General features: G+C 47.7%; 2 protein-coding genes across 7 annotated transcripts in view; one reads left to right on the plus strand and one right to left on the minus strand.

Moving 5' to 3' along the window:
* G3BP2 (G3BP stress granule assembly factor 2) overlaps window positions 1–3445 on the minus strand; it is a 28442-nt gene extending 24997 nt beyond the window's left edge. For all 3 annotated transcript variants that reach the window (XM_086612553.1, XM_086612552.1, XM_086612551.1), the window contains exon 1: window positions 3383–3445. The gene's annotated coding sequence lies outside the window, so the exon portion shown is untranslated. The remainder of the gene's footprint in view (window positions 1–3382) is intronic.
* A 3443-nt stretch (window positions 3446–6888) lies between these two features.
* USO1 (USO1 vesicle transport factor) overlaps window positions 6889–22510 on the plus strand; it is a 33869-nt gene continuing 18247 nt past the window's right edge. For 2 of the 4 annotated variants that reach the window (XM_086611347.1, XM_086611349.1), the window contains exons 1-8: window positions 6889–6954; window positions 7386–7472; window positions 7599–7663; window positions 13563–13642; window positions 19231–19331; window positions 20642–20744; window positions 20895–20950; window positions 21619–21739. In XM_086611347.1, coding sequence (XP_086467473.1) covers window positions 6889–6954; window positions 7386–7472; window positions 7599–7663; window positions 13563–13642; window positions 19231–19331; window positions 20642–20744; window positions 20895–20950; window positions 21619–21739 — 679 coding nt within the window. Of the gene's footprint in view, window positions 6955–7385; window positions 7473–7598; window positions 7664–13562; window positions 13657–14448; window positions 14450–15882; window positions 15895–19230; window positions 19332–20641; window positions 20745–20894; window positions 20951–21618; window positions 21740–22510 lie in introns of all 4 variants that reach the window. The other 2 variants (XM_086611350.1, XM_086611348.1) reach the window with 2 other exon arrangements.

Genomic DNA, 22510 nt, shown 5'->3' on the forward strand with positions numbered 1-22510 from the left:
ACAAGCAAATTTCCTCCTCTGAACTAAAAGCATGCAGGTGTCGAGCGATAGTTTTACATCAACCTGCAACAGTGTGGCTTCTTCTTAGACCCACAAGTCTGCAACTCATGTCCAAGTCGCTGATCAGACAACAATATACCCCTGAAAATAAAATTGGGCAAAATGCTCATCATGAAAAGATGCTCCCCACACAGCGAGCACACAGAGCAAAGCTGCAAGGGACACCGTGCCGCTTCCTGCACCACGAAAGCCGAGGGAAAACAGAAGGGAGGGGGACAGCAACTTCCACAGTCTTGGACAGGTTTCTCCTAAATTCAGATTATCACTTTTAAACTGCGCTTCCTACTGCAGACAGGCAAGTAATGCCTTAAAGAGCGTGCTTGCTACCGCGATCCCTAAGCGTGACGCTCAGATCCCGGCACTGCAACGCGCTGTGGGAGCAACCACACCTTGAACAAAGCTAAAAAACCTAATGGCAACTGGCAGCGCAGCTGGCACCGGCCAGGGCATCTGTAACACAGCCCTGCAAAGGCTGGTGGGTGCTCCACGGCAAAGCGAAATGCGTCTGGACCGAAACGAACAAAATGGTGAAAGAGCCATCGAAAGACCCAAAGAACGTGGTTCAGTACGGAAACAACCTTCTCTCTTTCAGAGAGGCGAGCACTGGGATCACCCTCCATCAGCAGGGAGGGCAGGCAAACCTGTGTAATCCACCAGAATCCCTGGACATGATCATCTCCTTCACCTAATCTGCTCCCATCTGTACAGGCTGAGCCCCAAGGCGCTGCATGCAGACCTTCTCAATCACGGTGTCCTGCAGGGTTGGGTTGGAGCTTAATAGCACCCTGGATTTCAGGCCATGACTAGCCTAGTGGACCATCTTCCGGGCAGTTAAGCTGCACCCCCAGAAGACCTAACACCCTCCCAAACAGCTGTAACAATAGCAACCCTTTCTGGGGAAGCCACTGCCTCTCTCTCTGTCATCACCCAATGCCAAGTTTGGTGCCTTTCTTCTGCTCTCTCATCAGATCTACCTATTAGTCTGACATATTCATCTTCTCGCACGCTCCTTCAGTTGCAACGTAGTTCTTCTTTTGGCCAATACTCTCAGAAAAAGGACATCCAGTGTCACAACCGCTATAGCAAGAAGGAAGACTCAAGTTCAACACTGTGTGTTAAGATACTGTGTTCCTTCAGCATATTTTCAGCTCTGTAAAATATTTTTTTAAGTGTGAGAGTAGATGCATAATTTCAAATCTCGGTTTCACAAAGGAAAACATTTTATTTGTAAGGACATCAGTGCAAAAGTAGACTGGATGGCCACAGAATCATAGAACCGTTTAGGTCAGAACAGACTTTGAAGATCATCGAGCCCAACTGTTAAGTTAGCCCTGCCAGGTCCACCGCTAAACCACGTCCCTAAGCACCACGTCTACGCATCTTTTAAATACCTCCGGGTTATTTAAAAGAACAGACCTCCATGGTCAGCTCATTCTGTTTTCCCTTCAGTTTAAGCTAGCTACCACAGAAAAGATTTTAGTCTGCTAATGAAAAAATAATATGATGCAGTTGATAATTCCACACCGCAAGACAGATGCCAATTAGAACACTACAAGAACATTTCAAACGGTAAGCCACGACGAGGTCTCTTATATCCCAGCGACCAGAGGCCACAAGAAGATGGAATCCTTAAGAAAGGAAAGTCTTTCCTAGGGCAGGTATAGCCCTGTAGGCATACTTACGATGACAACGAACACAGAACGCCTCATTAATGATAAATTAACTCCGGAAGCTAAAGCGATACTGGTTTGTCAGTACCAGCACCTTCTCGGATCAGAAATCACGTTGACAACTGGGATCGCAGGGCCACGGTAACGCCGCTGTGATACCTGCAGGAACGCGGGCACACATGGCTGCGATCGCTCCACATCACTTCACGTGGAGTCTGCACCCAGCCCTGAGCTGGACAGGACAGCCTACACTGCAGAGTAACCACTTCCTACAAGTCGGTCACTGATCTTCATTCTGCTACTACTCCCTAATTAAAAGTGTCCATAAGAAAAGTGGAAAAAAACCAAACCCTGAGACATATGAGACAGCACAGAGTGCTTTATACAAAAAATAAACACTTACTTCTTAGCATATCTTTCCTCTCATACTCCTGTCTCGCTTTACAGACCAAAGAATACTGGGCTGGCTTTAAACAGGGGTTGCGTATCAGCAGTCTGCCTGCACGAGAATCGAGCAAGGAACAGAAAAATTTATCCCATTTCTCACCAGTTCAAAAATACCTTGGGTATCTCCGCGTTTCTTTCTGTAGCAAAGCAGAGCACTTGCACACCGATCCTGAAACACCTAGAACACATGGAAAGCTCAGGAATTGCCAACCCGACACGGAAGGCCACAATAACAAGACCTACATGACTGACTCGGTCTTTCTGGTTGAAACCAAACAACAATCTTGTATTTTCCCATCTCTGCTGCCTTGTTTTTTTCATCCAGCGGCGCTTGGCACCCGGCTCAAGATCCAGGGCCACCCAAGTAACGGCGGGATGTAAAAGCTTCGTCATGGAGCTGCTCCTGGGCACCTCCACGGGAACTGCAGTGACCTCTACTTCAGCCCTCCGAGGCTGAGGGCAGCCAAAGCCGGAGAGCGTACGGAGCGCGGCCCCGAAACCCGAGAAACTCAGGGAATTTCTGCTCACGGCATCCGGACCTGCGGAATAAAGGGTGCCCGCAGGAACTCCAGCCCCGTTCCATGCGCAAACAGAGCCGCTCCGGCTATGACCGGGGAAGGAAGGCGAGGGCTGCAGGCGCTTCCACAGCCCGCGATGCCGCCGCAGCGCCGGGCCCTAGGAGGAAAGGCGGCCCGCCGCCCCCGGGGGGGGAGGCTCCGGCTGCCGCTGCGGTCCGACCGGGGCTGAGGCAGCCGCACCGCGCACACGCCGGTGCCCGGACCCCTCCGGAGGCCTCGGGAAGGCACGGCACGGGGCGAGCCGGAGAGCGGCGAGCGCGGGGCCGCCGCCGCAGCGGGGCGCGTTTCCCGGGGCCGCCCCTCTCCGCGCGGGGCGAGGCGGGAGCGCGATGGGCGCCCGGCGACACGGCGGCGGCGAACAAAAGCCGCCCCCCCACCTTCTCCCCTCCGCCGCCCCGCCGCCCCCGCGCCGCAGCGGGCGAGGAACCGGGCCGGCGGCCAGCAGCCGGCCCCGCCGCGCCCAGGCGGGCGGCGAAGGGCAAAGCCCGGCCGCGGGGCGCTGCCGCGCCCGTTACACCGCCATCCTCCCCTCCGCCGCGGCGGGGCCTACCCCCGATCCGCCAGCGCTCACCCGGCGAAAAAAAAGTCTCGGTGCGCGGGGCCGGGGCACGTCCCCCCCTCCAGGACCTGCTCGGTGTCGGGCGAGGCGAGCGCGTCCCGCGGCGTGTCCGGCAGCGGGGACAGGGGAGGGGTGAGGACGGGGCGACCGGAGCGCGGCGGCGGCGGCGGCGGCGATGTCACGGCCGGGCGGGGGAGGGGCGGCCGGAGCTCTCCCGCGCGCGCGCGCCTGCGCGGACGGAGCCGCGAGGGGCGGGGCGGGGCGGGGGAGAAGCGGGCGCGCGTGCTCCGCGCGGGAGGGGGCGCGGCTCTCCGGCGGCGCTTTCCGCCAATCCCCGCCGCGCCGCCGCGGTGACGTCAGCCGGAGCGCCGATTTGCCGCCCGGCGGCGGCGGAGCCCGTCCGGTGCGCGCCCGTAACGCGCGTCCGGCGGAGCTGATGGCGGTTCCGCGCTTCCGGCTTTGTCCCGCGGGGCCGGGAGCGGAGCGTGCCCCGCGACGGGCGGGGACCGGGAGACCGGCGGTGCCCGTGGGTGCGCGCCGCCGCTCCCCGCCGCTCCCCGCCGCTCCCCGCCGCTCCCCGCCGCTCCCCGCCGCTCCCCGCCGCTCCCCGCCGCTCCCCGCCGCTCGGCAGCCCCCCCCCCGTTGACCCGGGGAGCGCGGAAGCTCCGCGCTCGTTGTTTCAGTGATCTCGCTGTGTTTTCAGTACCGCCCAAGCGATGTTTCGCTGGTCGGGTCTTACCCGCGGGCGGAGGCGGGGTGTCGGTGGTGGCGGGTGCTGGTGCAGCGCGCGGGTTGGCCGAAAGTTCCGTTTTTTTTGGGTTTACCGGGGGAGTTTCATTCCTTTTGTCTCTCCAGCTGCCTCTCTGGTGAACGGCAGGAGCGTTTTCCTTCAGACGGAGGTCTCCAGCATCCTGCCAAGTAGGGGATGTAACAGCGCTGGTTTAAAACCAGTATTTCCGCGCAGAGCCTCTCCTCCATTCATAACTCCAAAATTGGGAGCTCTTCCCTGAAGTACGTTTTTTGAGTTATGCCGAGAGGTAAAATAATAACTGTGAGTCCAAAAAATCCTCCCCACTGTGAGAAAAGCTGGACCTTGGAGCGTATTATGTCTCCAAAACAATGGCTTGTCCAGTTGACTTACGAAGAGCTTGACTGTTGAGGTGTGCATGAGCAGTTGGAGCACAACAAATATATTGCTCAGAAGAAAATCGCTTTATTTCCCTCAGGCTGTATATATGAGGATGTAAAACTTGGAAATAAAGAGCTGTGTTGTGTGTGAGTTGTAGTTTTGGTTGTGTTTTTGTCTTTGTGAGGACCAGTATCTCCCTGTGTCCAACTTGAGCATTTCTGAGGAGTTCTGGTGCATGTCTGCAAGCAGTCCAGGAAGGTAAGTGCCTTGAATCATCCCCGTGGGAAGGAGACATCCTTTCTTAACCTGTATGTATGTAAAGCCCTTGAACTTAGGAGAGGGATTTCATTACTTTTTTCTTAGGTAAAGAAAACTGTTTTTCCGCTCCTGGGCAATGCAGTGTCAGAGGACATCCCAGGAATGTACAGACCAGGACAGCTGTGAGTGAGCTGGCTCCAGCTCCATTTTGTTGAACCACCTTGCTGATGAGGAGGGTCTGGGGTGCAAAGCCCCTCCAGGTCAGCCTTTTGTGCCCAGGTGCTACCTGCTGCCTTGCCTTGGGGGGAGACACTTGCCTTGGGTGTGTGCTGTCACTGCAGGCTGGCGTTGTCCTGCTGAGGCTCGAGGAACTGTTGCCATGGCCCTTTTTGCTGTAAAACATCTGGTTATGTGGTAAGTATACCTGAGTGAAGGTTTCTTTGTTGCTGTGTGTTTGTGGAGGAGGAAAAAAAAAGGGGAGAAAAAGGGAAAACTTGGCCAGCCAGGAGGTTTGGATAGCTTCCTGAGGTGCAGCTGAGCCCTGGGCAACTGGAGGTTCACTGGAAACCTGGGTTTTCTTTACCTGGTATGGAAGGTGGCGCTGGGAAAAGGCAGTTGCATAGAAAAGATGTTTCTTTCCACGAGAGGGAATGCCGGGCAGGTGAGTCAAGTACGGCAGAAATGAGATAGGATTGCTTTGCATCTTTTTTTTACTTGATTGAGGGGTGTTTGCTGGCTGCATCCAGCAGTCTCTGTAGCTCTGTAAGGATTGGAGGTGCCCAGGGCTTCGTTTTTGATGTTGGAAGAAATGCAGTTGGAAATGAATAAAACTGCTTAACAAAAGCTTTTTTGTAATGAGTGCTGTCATGTCTCATCGTTTTAGATGAATGCATTGATTTTTGGTGTCTGTTTTTAGATGGAGAAGCTATTAGTTTGAGAATATGGAAAGAGTAGATGTTCAGTTTCAATTACATATTTTAATTTAAAATGCTTATTTCACTGTTCAGTTGATGGGGATCACAAAAACCTCAAAGCTTTTCATTTAAATGGTGATGTAAGAAGGTTTTTCCTCTTTGGAATGTCATGAATTAGTTAGAGTTGCAAGAAAAGATGATCAGTTACTTTCTGTGCTAGTTTGCTCTTGAGTTGCTATGAATTTTGTTGTCATTTGACATGCAGAAAAAACCCAAAATACTACCAACCCCAAAATCCTGTTGGTAACCATCAGGAGGGCTGAGGTGTAGATGCTGTGCTTGAAGAGTCTGTACTGGTGGGTAGTGGCTGCTGGTCCTCAGCAGGAGCACAGCAAGTCCTGCAGGAGCATCCAGTGTTGAGAAATTCAGCATCTGCAAGAAATTTAACATCATTGGTTATCTGGCTAAGCTGCTGTTTATCACTGAGTTGATGATGTTCTAAAAATCTCTAATATAGTAATGTTGTTCTTCTAGATAGGAGCTGGTATCACATGATCCTTAACGGTTATAAGCAAATAGAATTTTTGAATTTAAAGCTTTAGGATTTGTTGTTGGGCTGTTTGGGACTCAGACCCGAGATGCCGGGGGGGCACCTGGGTTACAGGGGTGTGTGGGATTTCGTTTCCAAGCAGGTTAATGCCCCCGGACCCTGTGGGTGCGGTGTTAATTCTGAGCAAACATGTGGCAAAACCTCCTCCTACCTGACGTGGTAGTCAGGGCTCTTAATTACTTGATTGTTTTTTTCCGGGTGAAAAACGCACGGGGAAATGGAACTCGGAAACCATTACGGTGAACAGGGATCAGCTGGGATGGAGCTGGGAGGGAAGGCTGGGCTTCCCCCTGCTGTTCTGCCGCGTTTTCAAAACTGAATGAGGCAATCGGGGGAAGGAGGAGTTTTTTTGGGGGCTCGATTCATGATGGGTGGGATAAACGCAGCGGGCGGGACGGGATGCCCGGGCGGAGGGACGCGGGGCCGGCGGAGACGGGGCGGCTGCCCGGTGCGCTTCTCCCGCGGTGTGCGCGGAGGGTGCGCGGGGCGAGGAGACCGGCAGCGGCAGCGCACCGGCGGGGTTCCCGGGAGCGCCGCCCATCCCTCCCGCCCATCCCTCTCGCCCGGCGGCGGCGGCGGCGGCCACGTCGGCGCCACGTCGCGGCGCAGGCGCGGCGCTCGTTTCCGCGGCGGGGGCGGCGGCGGGGCCCGGGCCGAGCCGCCATGAACTTCTTGCGGGGCGTCATGGGCGGCCCCAGCGCCGGGCCGCAGCCCTCCGGCGCCGAGACGGTGAGCGGGGCGGGGGCCCTGCGTGTTGTCGGTGGCCCGTGGGGTCGGCGGCGGCGCGGGGCGGGTTTGGTTCCGGTGCGGCGCGGTGCCTGCCGCTGGCCTGGCGCCGGGCGGTGACAGCGTGTCCCGGAGCCAGGCCGGGCTGGCCGCGGCCCGGAGCGCCCTTCCCGCCCGGTTCTGGGCCCGCACGGCTTCGCCCTGGGATCAGTGTCCAGCGCCGCTGCCGAGCGCGCCCCGGGGGGTTCCGTAACCCGCGGGGGTTTGGCGAGTGGCCCGACCGTGTTCTGCGCAGAGAAATGAATTTATCAGTTGAATGTGGGAAATGAACTGCACGTCCATGTTGTTATTGGAATCAGGCTGGATTTCGTGGAGTGTTTGGGAATCTGGTATGGAGTCGTGGCCTCTTTGTCTTTTATCTTGTCTGTTTCCAGATCCAGAAGCTGTGCGACCGGGTAGCTTCTTCCACCTTGTTGGATGACCGCAGGGATGCTGTGCGTGCTCTTAAGTCATTATCCAAGGTAAGTATTGAACTTCCCGAGGAGCCGTGTGGGTTTTCAATAATTTTGTCCTGTTTTGCTTAAAAAGCTTTGTTTGGATTTCGGGCTAGACACTTAACTCTTCATTTTTTTTTTTTTTCCGAGTAGAAATACCGACTGGAGGTAGGCATACAGGCTATGGAACATCTCATCCACGTTCTTCAGACAGACCGGTAAGCGCGTTGCTGAGTTTTGGTAGCCACCTCCAGCTGCTAACCTGACCCTTCTCTTTTGCCCTAATGGACAAATACAGACTGGTTCTGCATACTGGTAAAGCTGGGAGGGAAGCTGGGTTTCTAACAGCTCTTCTGTCACGGTGGCTTTTAATGATGACAGACTTATTCAGAGCATGTTCAGGGCTGAAAAGAACAGAATTTCAGGAATTAGGGTGAAAGGGACTGAAAGACCAGGGTTAGATTAAAGATGATATCAAAGTGCATCTTGATGCTTCCTAGTGGTCAGTTTCCACTACTATGGAAAGGTCAATTGAAAATGACAAGATTAAGTCAATAGAGAATTGGAAATAACCCACATGGAGCTGTTGTTGGGCAAGAAGTGAACTAGACAGAATTAAGGGAAAACAGATGAAGTCAGCAAACATGATTTCTCAGCTGTGTGTCATCGAAGGAACTGGTAGAATAATTCTGTTGTGAGGAGTTTATATTGAAGGGCTCAAGAAAGCAGGAGAGCTGGGCTCCATGGCTGCTGCTAAGACAGATGACACTAGTCTAAATACTTCATGTGATCCAGAATGTGCTATTTATGCACTCCAGTATTTAAGACATCTTTGCTATCCAGCTCTTTTAGCGATTGATAGCATTGCTGTGCTAGATAGTACCTGGGGGTTGTAACGTGGAACCTGTTTGCGTTGCTCGGATTGCAGCCTCAAACACTGCACAGACTTGGTGCTGAGGTAGGCGAGTGCTTTGTGACACTCCTTCAGTCGGGATGTGAACACGAAGCTGGTAAAGGTAGGAAAAACCCCGCAGTCGTAAGGGCAAATGTGGATTTCCTGCATGTGTGTAGATGAGAAGTGTTTCCTGATGTCAAGGTGAAGCAGGATTAGGTCAGCAGCAGTCCAGGGTCTCGAAGGAGGCATTACTGCCGTCCCGTTGGCCGGGTGGTTACAAATGAATGTCTGGCCTACGTGCAGCTTGTACAAGGCAAACAGTAGAAGGGAAGCTTATAGGAGTGACTGTCAGGGACGTCAAGGGGAAGCCCTTCCAAGAATCAGGTCAAGGCTCCTGCTTTCATCCCCTGATCTTTTCTTGAGGCCAGACTGGAACTTGGAGAAGGGAGGCGGGGCTCTGCTGATCTCCTTGCCTTAGAGATGCAAACCCCAACTGGCAGGGCAGGAACTTGGGAGCTTCTCTGTGCTTTTGAGCTCCAGTTGTCCCTTTGGAATTTGTGTGTGCTGATGTCGTGTGTGAGTCAGGCTGCAGTTCAAATGACAGTCCCTAGACCTTTCTGGTTTCATAGATCTTTATGGGTTTTCAGCTGAAAAAAAATGTTGTCTTCCACCACGATGATAGATGGATTTCCTATGGCATGTTTTATGTTGGAGCAGCATGTCAGCTGACCTGGGTGTTGTATGCTGTGGTTCATTTGAGAGAGCTCTAGTTGTAGCCCCTGTGCCTGGTAAATTCAGGTGTGTTACAGGTGATGTGGGTGCAAGGTTAGGTGTCAGCCATTGTAGAGGTGAGGCTTTGGGGACTCTTGCAGTAGGAATACAAATTAAAGCCAGCTCATCTGAATAACTGGTTGATAAATGAGTCGTAGGCTCAGTTGTCCCTGATTCCTGGTGTGACTGGCCTATTAAAGTCAGAGGGTGGTGGCCTGACAAGCAGGTGCTGTTGTACTGTCATCACTGTTTCAGTGTGTGAAACTGTGAAACCCCTCTGTAGATGACATCTTTGAGCATTTCAGTGTCCACATGAGGCACCCTCAGGCTTTCTGCAGAAATGGAAAATGCTCATTTACTTCACCTGTCCTCTATTTTTTTTTTGCATTGAAGCTGCTTAAGATGATGCTTAAGAAGCAGCAATGCAACTTGAGAGAAAACAGGAGTCAAGGATTGACTCAAGTTGTCTTCTGACATGTCACACTATTCATGTGAGTGACTCGTGTGCTGATCCTGTACATGGACTGTGTTGCTGTCAAGTTTAAGATTACGTAAGGTCTAACATGATTAGAAGTAGGCAAGGACCACAAAAAGAGTGTGCTGAAGTCAAAATAGTGACTTTTGTTTTCCTCTGTAGCTTAGCTTTAGCGAAGTATGATTCTTCAGTGATTATTAGGTTGGCCTGAAGATGGGTGACTGAGCTCCTGAGGTGAAGCTTCTTGACCATGAAGCTGCTGATGGTTGCTATCTTACTGGCTCGACATGTTCCACACCTGTCTGCCTGTTGTCTTGGATGTACGCCTGTAGTTCCTGTTTTCTGTGTGCATTAGAAAGTGAACGTGATCCTTGGGATTCCTCTCCTCGTTCCAGTTGAGTAGAAGCAGAGCTTGGTTGGGCTGCATCAGGTGAGGCTTCATGTGCTCTCCAGCTGCCTTTGTGGGGAAGGAGTGTTAGGGTGGAAGGAATTACAGGGCGGGGAGCCAGCAGCAGGCATGGGTCTCGGAATTCTCAGAGCCTGGAGGTGTGGAATGGATAGCTGGTGTAGAGTACCGTAACGTGAGAGCAGTGACTAGTGTGAACATGCTTTCCTATTATGTATTTACCCCAAATTAACGGGATGGTTGGAGATGCATGACTTTAGATCTTCAGCAGCATTGCTGTTGCTGGAATATGAAACAGCAATATGAAAAATTGAATCAACTTTGCTGATAAGAGATGAATATTTCCTAATGCAAATAAGCTCATTGAGAAATCACTATCTAATTGAAAGGTCATTTGGTTTTAGGACCTGGTCAGCCAAATATGATAGCACGGCTCTTATGGTTTCTGAGAATTATGTTAACTGTTATTCATGTAGCCCGTGAGTGGAAACGTAGTTTTCTCTCCTCCCTGGTCTATCTCCTGATTTTTGGTGAATCAATTGTTCCTTATCTTGGAATTTGAAGTGATAATGAACAAGTAGCTCTGTAGCAGTAGTTTTTTCCTTCCTTTGCAGCCTCCTTGTTGTGCTAATCATTGACTTCCCTTGTAGTGACTTCAACTTTTCTTTAGCTTTTTGTGTTACAAGGCATGTTGATGTTTCCTTAATTCTGAAGTTGTTAGTATGAGGCGAGGGGCATTTATAGCTTTATCTCCTAACTTTAGTAGGGACAAGTCCTGGTTTGCATGGCTGAGCTGAAATGGTGAGCACTTCCCGTGTCCTCGCTTCATTTCTGTCCTCAGAAATGAAAACTGTTGCTTGGATCTATTTATAGCCTTTATCTTGGAACAGAAATACACCACTTGTGTCTCCGAAATGAACGTGTCTCTCCACTTGTTAAGCGGTTTACTTGTAGATTGCCTTAAGCCCTCTCTTGCCTGAGTACTTGAAACTTGTTCTGTACCAAACTAACTTCTTCCCCTAGTTTTTTAGGCATGTGCCTCAGCCATCCTGGAGCCCGCTAACACTGCTGAGTCAGCCTTTAAATGTTCCAGATGCTTACACACACCAGTCATCTAATGCCATGTGTTTATTGGTAACATGAGGTAGGAACTGTGATCTACTAGATGACTTTGCCTGACTTGCTGTCTAGATGTTGCCACATCCCACCAGGGATTATTTTGAAAAAGATGTGGCATGGACTAGAACAGGCCAGTACCGCTTAACTGTTGGTGTGGGAGAAGGCACCAGGGTGAGAAGTCAGCTTGATCTTTAACTGCCTTGGGTCTACTTAAGTAACAAGGTTTTTAAATTTCAGTGTGACAATTCTAACAGTTTTCTTAGTTCTACGAACCGAAGAGAAAGACTAACTTTTTTTCTTAATGCTCAAGCAGCAGTTATTCATGTGCTCTTAGGTCCAAGTTTTTGAACTGTAAAGTGATGCTTGTCTCTCTTCTGGCAGTGAAATGCTATAGTTTCAGGAGAACAGGTGATAAAAGCCTTTTTGAGGCACCCTGCATGGGCAGGACAATATGTGGGTACCTTCACTTCCATGTGGTTTTTCTCTGCTGTTGTTGGTGACCTCGTGGAGCGCTGCACTGACATCTTGCCCGGGTGCCACGCCAAAGCCCAGCTGGCAGAGGGCAGATGGCGAAGGTGGCTTGTGCTGGATGGTTACATTGCTTAAAAGCTGTGGGTTTTTTTATGGATGGATGAGAAATAGGAGGTGCATTTCTTGAGTCATTTTCACTACAGAGCAAAAGGTGCACAGCTTCAGCTTGAACAGAATAATCAATAAAATATTGTGTGTGGTGGACAGGGGATGGTAGTCAGGCAATGAACAGGAAAAACGGGATGCTGCTGTCCTTGTTTTGTCATGGGTTCCTTTTCTGACAAGAGAAACAAGGTCATCTTTTACCACATCTACCTGAAAAATGGTTTATTCTTTTGTAGCTGTTGTGATTCCCTAACAAGGGAAATGAAGAGCAATGCTGCAGCTTTGTGGTGTGGGGTTTTGCGTTTTAAAAAAAAGTTTCCAGGAAATAATTCCTTTGTGTTTTTTAGAAGTCGAATTGTTTCAGTTACATGAAAAGGAAGCCATAGCCTTTGTAGTATTTTGTTGAAAAAGCAAAATTACCATAAAAAGAAGATGAGCAGGCTGGAAATCTGAGCATACCTGCTGGATGAGAGTATTTACATGGACTGAAAGCTTCCTTTGCTTGCTTTGACTAACAGTTTGGCACAGGAGGAGATGTTGGTTTTTTTTTTCCCCATTTGTTTCCATTACAGTGCAGGTTAAAAGCAGGAGGTAGGAGTTGAGTGAGACACTGAGGAAGAGTGCCTGTGTCCGGGGAGGACATCAGCAGGACAAGGATTCAATTCACAATGTGAAAGAACAACCTATGCTGACCCTTGATCATTTCTAGCTTTTGGTTTAGCCTGAGAGTGGTAGAAAGGGAGGCGAGGTGTTGCTTGGACAGCTGCTAAAGCCCTGGCTGTAGTGAGAAGTGTAGGTAGGATTGCTCCATTCCATCTTATCCAACCTGGTGGGTCTGAACCGGCCTAGCAGCTTCTTAAAAATGCAAATTTATCTTTGGTGTGGAGGCCTTGGAGATCAGCGAAAGCACATACTTAGAACTTGGAATGAGAGGTCTTGTTTTGGCAGTGTGCTCTTCTGATGCCTGGGCCAGACACGATCACGCTGTGAGGTGTGTCCTCCTTTGTCATGCTGGGTTTTATTTGCCTTTGTGTTTTGACCAGCTGTGCTTTCATACTTTTTTGATTTATGAGCATCAAAGCAAACAGCAAAAACAGTTATGTTCCCCATAACCCCCTCAAACTCTTGCACTGTGTCTTTGTTGTAGCATAGTGTTTACAGATTGTTGGGTCTTTGTAGCACAGAAGAAACAGGTTAAGAGAAGAGCCTGGCTGTAAGCAGGTGAACTGATGCCTGGGGATTAGGCTGGCTGCCCAGCAGCTTCCTGGGGCTGCTTGGAGTTCAAAACCCCTTAATGACTGGGTGTAGTCCAAGTTGGTGACACAGAGGGTGCCCTGTTTGGAGAACCTCTGGCTGTTGTCATTGCGTTCACGTGGAGCAAAAGCTCTTGGCCCATGGATCTCACCAAGGGGATGGCCGGGAGGTCTTTCTGAGATGGTGTAGAAGCTTGTCTAGAGCTTCCTTGGGTGAGTTTTGGGAAGGGGTCCGAATCCCTGTCAGAGATTTCTTCTGGTCTACTTGAGGAGCAGGTTGGAAGGAGTGACTCAGGAAATGCAAGACAGGCATACAATGAAGCTTCCTGTGGTCATCCTGTGCCACCACCCTCTCTGGATGTGGCTTCCTGGGGGAATGGAACCGGGAAAAGGAGTTTGACTCCACTTAGGGGCTGCACAGCTCATGGTTACCTGGTATTACACAATGTCTGTCAACATCACTTGATCTAGTGCTGCAAAGGGAACTGCCTGTGCAGAAAAACAATGTTGTAAGAGTAGTTGGAAATAAGTCATTAAAGAAAAGTGGTTCTTTCGTTTGCAGTTCAGATTCTGAAATAATTGGCTATGCCTTGGACACTCTCTACAATGTAATATCGAATGACCTAGAAGAGGAGGAGCAAGGTAAGCGCTTGGTAGTAATAGTTGTCGTAACGGTGGGGGGTCCTTTCCTTGGTGGTTTTGTTCAAATTATCACCTGTAATACGCTGTGATTTACTAACGCTGAGACTTGCTTTGTTATTGTGTAGCTGTTATGACAATGCTAAAAATTCTGTTGTACGCAGTTTGCGTTCAAGTGATATTGGGTTTCTTGCTTATTTATTGTAAAAACGGTGTTCTGTGAACAGCAGCCAGAGAACTGGATAATTCATTGTTTTTTCTAGTTCGTAAGTGAAGAATTGATTGCTTCTTTGCTGGGGGGGGAAGGACTGTTGGGGCTGTTACTGTCAAGTGGGATGCTACTGTCTGATTATTTAACAAGGACATGGAAAGATAAAAATCTCAGGGATCTATGATAAGGTGGCTATACAGAAGAGTGAAAACCTTCTTTTCCAGCCCTGCTGTGCCGTTTTAGAAAGAGACTGGCTGTCCTTCCCAAGGGAGATGTAGAAGTAGAGGCTGTACAGTTAGGCTGCTAAACAACCTGACCCTCTTGCCTTTATTTTACTTGGCGAGGCCTTTCTTGATAGGCCATCAGAAGTGGTCTCAAAGGCCAAAGAAACAGATACAGCTCCTGAAAATAACCTCATATTTCACAGAAAATTCAGTACGTGGAAGAAAATGGCAGCAGTAACCCAAATTAGGCTTGGGCAAGAAGTTGCTAAAACTAAATAAAGGAATAGGACCTGCCAGTGCCCACACTGAAGAAGAGCCAGATGCTTCTGACAAGCAAACCAGCTCTGGGTTACAACTGTTTCAGGCTTCTGAAGGGTGAATGGTGCAGAGGGCAGCACAGTCCAAGTTGCCCTGTTCTTGGCATCAAGGAAGTGTTTGGAGAACGGGAACGGGATGTGGCTGAGGGCTGTGCAAGTGCTAGCTCGGGAGGAGATATCAATCAGAGAAGGACATCAGTGAAATGCTGAGCTTGTGTGCACTTGCTCTTGTTGCCATCACTGTGGAGAAAGGAGACCAGGTACTAATTGCAGTCATGGAGGCAGCTGCCAAGTAGGTGGCTCTACCAGAAAGGTCACTGGCTGTTAAATGGAAGCAGGTTGTGTCATAGAGCCAACTGTGGCATGTAGTTGACTTCTCCAAGTTCTCACTTGGGCCTTGCTGCAAACGTTATTGGGAAAACCACTTCTGTTCATTTCTGCAAATGAGGTCTTGGCTTGCTCAGTGTTTAAACTAGTAATTGAAGCCAAACGGCCGTAGAGTTGCTTTCCAAGGTTGTAAGTGGAAAACATCAATTAAAAATCAAGTCTTGTAGGATATCCGTTCTGCTTTGGGGTCAATGAACATGAATATCCATCCTACCAGCTTGTCCAAAAAAAGACTGGACTTCTTGAGCAAGCATGAACATGGTGCGAGCAGCAGGTTACATTTAAGGTGACTGATCTGTGGGTTTGTAACATCCTGCATTTGCCATGGGCCTTGAGTCTTTCTAGTTTGTGACAGCACTTGCATCTCATTTCTTAGTTTCCATTACATGTACTGAAGTGGCAAGGCTCCTGTGAATGTGCAAAGTATAAGGTGATAGTGCTGTTTGAGTTGAAGTCTCTTCTGTGCACTGTTTACCTCAAGATACCTCTTTAAAGGGTCCTTAAGTGATAAATAACCTTATGGAAAGTCGGTGAGGGTTCTCCAGTGTGAATATGTTTCTGCCAGTGCGTTGGCATTACTTTGTGCAGTATGTCCTTACACAGTGCCTTCTACTGTTCCCCACTGTCTCGTCTTACGTAGCTGCAAGAGACTTGCAAGCTGAAAACCTTCAATTGTATGTTTTTCATAACCATCTCTCCAACTGTCGTTTTGCTGACTTGCCCTTCTTTTCCTTGTTCATCTAGTTGCCTGATCTTGATCAAAGAGGTTTTGAACAAGATCAGCGTTGACAGTGTTGGTCAATTCATGTTCATGGCAGTGGCTGTCATTTTGGACTTGACGAGAATGTTGTTAGATGTCTCTTATGGAAAGCCAAGAGTTGACCAACTTGAGTTATTTATGTGCCATCACCAGTATTGTAAGAGTATGGGGTCGTTGAGTTGGGCCATGTCAACAACAAGTACCTGAAGGAGTAACTGCTGCTAGAAGGCTAGGATTGCTGCTTGGAAAGTTAAAGCTTACGCTGCTGTTGGTTGTGCTGTTTGGAAAGCTGTTCAACTTGTAAACCTTTCTCTTGTTTCTTTTTCTTTTATCTGCACTGACAGATGATTCTGAAGGTAAAAGAACCTTTACTTCTATAAATATGGCACTTTGGTTTAGGCCTGGTTGCTATTCACACCCATAACGCTCACGGTTCAAAAAGGACACTGTGAAGATTTGCACTGCTGCCCAGTGAGAGCTTTCTGCTTTCTGCTCTTTGTTTTCTTCGGAGCTGAAGCATCTTCCCAGTTTCATTTCTCATGTGATTTGGGCATGTTGAATGCCAGCAGATGTCTCAAGACTAAAAAGGATAAATTCTTGTTTAGAATGTTAGGAAAGCGTGCGGCTTCAGCACTGGTAGGATTTTCATGGGCAAAAGGTTCCCAACAGAGTGTCTGTTTCCAAGAAGCCCTGAAGGGTGACACACACGCGTGCGGCACAGATGCATCCTTCACAGTGTCCCTTTGAAGCAATGCATGTTAAAATACTGTGGGCTTCTACCCCAAGTTTACCACTAACACTTGGTATGTTCTGTTTTTTTTTTGAACTAGTTTTATCAAAATGCATGCTTAATCTATTTATTTTCAGACTAAATTCTAGTTTGCAGTGCTGCTTGTTGGTGAATCACTGAGAGTTAATCTGAATAGATGAATGTTGTCTTTATTTGAGCCCTGTGAATGTGTAGATTTAAGAGCAATTATGGGTAGAAGTCTGGTTGCAAGGTCTGTGGTATACCCACGTAAGTAGAAGATGCAATTTGACTTTGCTTGTTTCTGTCTGGCTCCTCTCTACGTTTTTTTTTAAATTTACTAGAAGAAATACTGATAGGAAAAAACAAAAGTGGAGAGGGGAAAAGAAGATGACAACTTTTATTTGGCCCTTTTATAGAATAATTCTAAACATCTCTACTACAGTCAAGCTTTTGGAATAAGTAAAAAGTACAGCAGACTTGTAAGAGGCTGTGGAAATTGTGCGTAATGGTCAGGTTTGGCCTTAGCACCTGGGACTTGTGCAAGGGCAGGAGGTGGGGTGAGGAGAAATCCATAGTTCAAACACTTGCTGTTTGTAGCTGAATTTGGGTAAAGGATAAGATGTTCATTCACAGTGCACGGAAAGTTCAACCTGAAGCCCTTTGACTTAGGCATCTATTAACAAAAAAAAAGTTGAGGTCTGTGGGCTTTCCTTGGTTTGCAGCACGCTCCAGCCCGTGCAGTGCCTGTGTGCTTCTCAGCTGAGATGTCTGTAATTTTGCAGCACGAAGCGCAGCAATGAACTTCTGCAGAGTTGGCTTTGCTCGTTTATTTTTGATGATTATTTATTCATTTAAGTCAGGAGTGACTCAGACTAGATAAGCCCCTCAGCTTCAGCGTGCTCATTATCAGACCTGTGTATTGGGAGATGCTGCAGGCCTGGGCTAGAGTTACTTTGGCACACAGTCTGTCCTCTTTTTTGTAATATTGGGTTAGTATTTTACAGTTTGTGTAGCTAAAAACGTACAGCAGAGTGGTGCTGCTTCTTTCCCTTCTTGTAAGCTACATAATAAGCCTGTTTCAGGGGAGAACTCCACTACAGGAGAAACCATCAGCTGCTCTGTCGGAATGGCCAAACAAAAACCTCTTTCCTGTGTTAAAAATCCTTATTAGATTTTACGAGCTGATAATGTCAGTCAATCACCATCGCCAACAGTTGGAATGGGGTTGATTGAAATTAAATTGTTTTCTGGGCACCAAATTTCTGTGGTGGAGTCCTTTGATTTCTCTGCCCTGCCATACCCCAAACAAGGTACAGAGTTTGAACAGTGTGTGGTCTTTGACCCTTTCTGCAGCTGCTGAGTTGTTACTGGTTTGTTAGTGACCCCTTCATAGGGCTGTGAATGCTGCAATTTAAGCAGGAGGAAAAATCCTTGTTTTGCCTTGCCTCAAGCAAATCAGACCTTTGGATTTGGTCAGAAATTCAGGGGCTTTATCACATGTTTTCTGTGCTTGACGCTTTGAGCTGTTGCTGTGCAGGAGGCAGCAGGCTCGGTGGGGCAGGAGAGAGAAGGCAGGGTGGCAGCAAGGTGTTGAGGGCATGCATGGGGAGAGGGAGCTTTGTAGGGAGAAGGGTGCTTGGCTGGAGGTGGATGTGAGCGGATGTGACCTGTGTTTTGTTCCCAGCCGTTTACTTGTGCCCACTGGCTTTCTGTGCTGTTCCCAGAAACCTGGTGTAAACACAACCCAGCAAAGGACCAGTCTGTTTTTTTTTCAACTCAGTGAGAGACTTGTTTCTGATGGAGTGGCCACTGGTGTCACGCTCAACTGAATTCCCATCTCTGCTGAGTGGGACTGGATTTGGACTGCTGCTAAGCAGCAGCAAACCTGAGGGCTCAGAAGCTGTTCTGGGCTTCAATGAAAGGTCTTCCCTGCCCCTCCAAAATGCAAGTGTAATAAAAAACTCCCTTTCAATTAGAATTGCTCTGCCAGTTTTTCAAGTGAAATCCCTCAACTATGCCAACCTGTAGTGCCTACGGATGACTGGTTTGTGAAAAGGCTTTGTGAATTGTCACTCAGCCTAGGAAAGCAGCAGCAGTGCGGAGATGCTGTTTGCACGTTTTCTCTTCTTCTGTGGGATATGGATGTGTGTGTTCTTTGTTTGTGGGACAGTGATGAAATAGTTGTTTAAGATGAAATTTATGTGCAATTCTGCACAACTGAAGAGTAAAGAACAGAATGACACTTTGTTTCCCTTGAGGAATTAATTCCTGAGAGGTTTTGAAGCTCATCTGATTGAAATTAACTCTCCTTTCCCGATGTTTTGATCTCTAGCTATTGCCAAACCAAAATAAGCGAAGGAGGTGTTAGAGCTGTTGAGTTTTAGGTGGTTTATGTTCCCTTCCAGGCTCGTGGTAGGAAATGTACTTGGTTTTTGCACACGAGTGAGTGGTCCTTAGGAGGAACTTCTCTACTGCATCAGTTCAGCTGCATGTGGACGTAGCCAGTTTGAGACTTTCTGCTCCTCCTCTGCTGGGAGGCTTCTCTTTTTCTCTCTGAATTTTCTGCTCACTGAAGAGTGTGCTTGGTAATATCTATATCAGGCAACTGTGGGGGTGACAACTGTCAATCTGGTTGGACATGATCAGTGGAAATAGGATTTTTTTTTCTTCAAATGCTGACATGAGGTTTAGTAGATTGTTGCTTCCCTCCTGTTTTTAAAACCAAACGCTTCTCATTAAAAGCTATTTTTAGAATAACCTAGATTGTCTTTCGTGCGAAGCTTGTGTCAGTGTTTGTTAGAAAATAATTATATTAACATTACAGCAGTGACTCTAAACCTTTTGGTCATCCGTGGCCTTATTTTGGTTAAAAACTCAAGTCACAACTACCCGGAGTTCTTGCAATCATGTGTTGTAATAACGTTGTTTTTCACTATTACAGAAGAAAACTTACCAAAACAAGTAGATGATTTGGGAAGTCAGTTCACGGAGATTTTCATTAAACAGCAAGAAAATGTCACGCTCCTGTTGACTCTTGTGGAGGTGAGTACCACTGTGATACTTGGAATAGCGACAGACACGGAGTGCTGTACAGGGAGGTTACCTTAATGGATAAAGCTGTTTCTGTCTTGTGAAGCCTATGTCAAATGGAGGTTTTCCTACACATAGTGAACGTGGGGTTGGAGGTGAGTGAAGACTATGACATGGATGAATGCCACTAGTGCAGCTTTTAAAGCAGGGTGACATTGAAAGAGTTGGAGCTATTTGATTAGAAACAGTAAAAATAATTGCTCCATAAACAGCAACTGTTGTCACTGGTGGAAGGATTATTTTTCAGATGATCATTACAAGATAATGGTAGTCATGTCAGTTGAGATGCAGTTCAAGCAGGAAGGGTGATTGCTTTCCATCAGTGTGATACGTTTGACTCATTTTCCAATGGTTTTATCCTCAAGGACTGCCACTTTCTTCTCAACTGTTAAAAATTTTGTTTCCAGACTAAGCACATGATGGTGCTTCAGAGAAAAAGCCATGTCCATCTCTTTTTTTTTTCCCCCCACACGTCTCTCTTCATAGGCCATCTTTGGTAAAAAGATGATGTTCTACTCTTCTCATATGGAACTTAAGTCATTCTTGCAGCCGTGTTTAAAATCTGTCAGTACATTTGAGGTTTAATCCCTGAGTGCCTAATTTTGACCACAGTAGATGGAAAGGTTAATTGGCAGCACAGTTTAGCAGACTACAGTTAGTGAGTTAGTCAAACTATCCTTCTGAAACTTTTTTGTGGCTCACAGTCCAATAAAACTACTTAGCAAGTGTGGAAGGTTGGCTTAACATATACTCCTGAGATGCATGAAGGCAATACTGAATTTAGGAAAATCCAGGATACGTTTGATTGATGTGTCTGTTCCAAGTTCAAGTAGGGCCTTACTCTGCAGCAGGGTGCTGTTGATTTTAATGATCCAAATCTGAGATGGGCATGTTGGAAGAAGCAGGCATCTGTCCTAAGGACAGGTAAAACCTATAGGTGGAGCAGTGTGACTGCTGCAACTAGCTTGGTGTGAAATTGTGTTTACTGAAAAAGTGTACAGCGTTGTGCAGAGCTGGAAAGCTACCTCAGAGGAGAGGGAGGAAATGAAACTGCTGAGAGTTGATAATAATAAAATAAAGACCCACAGAATAGGACAGTGTTTTGACTTGCTGGCCATGTGCTGTAAGAGGATGGATGAAAAAAGAAATGGACAGGAGATGAAGTTTCTTATCCATTTGGTATCTGTTCCTAAGTAGTGTCTAGCAGAGAAGGTTGAATACTGAGGACTTTATTACTTGATGTACGCATTCACTTTTTGCAGGAATTTGATTTCCATGTTCGTTGGCCTGGAGTGAAACTACTTACGTCTCTCTTAAAGCAGCAAGGACCTCAAGTGCAGCAGATAATTCTTGTCAGCCCTATGGGTGAGTGGTTGAGTTGGTTGCTGAGAAACTTGAAGCTGGAAGCTCAGCAAACATGGCAGAGGCTAGAGGAGTCTCGAGCAAGCTGTTCTAAAGACGTCCAGCATGAGAAAGCTGCACCTTTTTAATGCTTTTTTAAAATGTTTCTTGCAGGTGTTTCCCGACTCATGGATCTACTAGCAGACTCTAGGGAGGTCATACGAAATGATGTAAGTGCAGAACAAAGGCAGTTTCTCCTCTCAGTAAATCTTAACTGTCAACTGAATGGCTTAGTACTCGTGCAGAGTTTGGATTAAGTGAAAGAATGCACTTGAAGAAATCATTGTGGTGGCTAATTGCGGATTTTTCCTTCCTCATTTGAGTTGGGTGGCCAACCATACGTGTTGGGTGGACATCCAAAGGATGTCTCGCCACTATTCACATGAACTAAGGCAAACTGTTGCTGTGTATTTAACACCAACCTTGACCTTTGTGTAGGGGTTTCCTAGCATGTTAGCTGATCTTTCTCTTGGCCTTATGTCAGGTTTGCCTCAATTCTTGCTCTTTACTCGTCAGATGCCAAAAGGCTCTAATTATTTACTGCAGAAGAGATGAGGTGCTTTACAAGTTGCCTCTTGTTTCTGCATAGCCACTTAGCATCCTTGAGAGCAGTACTTTGCTTCTAGCTGAAGTGCAGTGAGGCACAAGGGAACTATGGTGTGGTGCCCGTGGTGGGTGGTGGTAGATGTGCCGAGCTGCAGGGCGTGCGGTTCTGTCCTGTGACTCTGGCCAAGGGTTATGCTGCTGATGGAGCATCCTTCTAAGAGCTGTGACCAGTGAAAAGCAATGTTGTTCTAATAAAAGTAAGTTTAATTTCTTCTTTTACCTACCTGCCAAGGGAGTCTTGCTGTTACAGCAATTGACTAAAAGTAATGCAGCCATACAGAAGATTGTTGCCTTTGAAAATGCCTTTGAGAGACTTCTGGATATCATAACAGAAGAAGGAAACAGCGATGGAGGTACAGACAAGTCTAAGATGTATTGATATACTTGCGCTTCTGCACAAACTAGAAGGTGACAGTGTTTGCGGGCTGACGTTAGTGTGTGTTTAGGGTAGGTCAGGGGATCGAAGGATCAAAACATAGAGGCTGGTGTAACAAACAAAAGCAAAACTATATTTGAGCCATTGGGTAGGGTTTCACCATCTTTAGAAACCTAGTCTTGAGATATTTAGTGAAAACATGAGTTAATTTCCCTGAGCATGTGTGCATGAGTTGGTGTGTTGCTGTTTGGCTTAGGTCTATGAATGGGTGTACTTAGAGTGGCAGTGTCAAATATGCATTTGCTGCGTTTGTCACTTACTGAGTTGAGAGTCTGCATTCCTCCTGCAAGATCCTTGGATGCTTGAAGTGGCTGGAAGTAACAGCTTGCTGAGTTTCTTGGGCCTCATAAATAACTGGGTTTTCTGGTCAGCTCCTTCCCAAATCATTTACCTGTGGAGGGGGAAAAAAGGATTAAAAAAAATGAGCAAAAACAATGCAGCACTTAGGTGATGCTCTTCTTTTTTTAATTAGCAACACATGATGAGTTTACCACCAATTGTAGTTTGCTACAGGATGTATTTAAGTTACAAGACAGGTTGCTGCTCTGTGACTTTTGTGGGCTGCAGGAGCAGTCAGTGCTTCTCTCCCAGCTGAATTATTCCAGGTATGCGGGCATGGACGGATCAGGCAAACCTTTGATTCAAAACTGCTATTTTTAGGCAGTTAATAAGTTCAGGGGACTTGGTA

Source organism: Tauraco erythrolophus, chromosome 5, assembly GCF_009769465.1.
Source record: "Tauraco erythrolophus isolate bTauEry1 chromosome 5, bTauEry1.pri, whole genome shotgun sequence".
In the NCBI taxonomy this organism is placed as follows: domain Eukaryota; kingdom Metazoa; phylum Chordata; class Aves; order Musophagiformes; family Musophagidae; genus Tauraco; species Tauraco erythrolophus.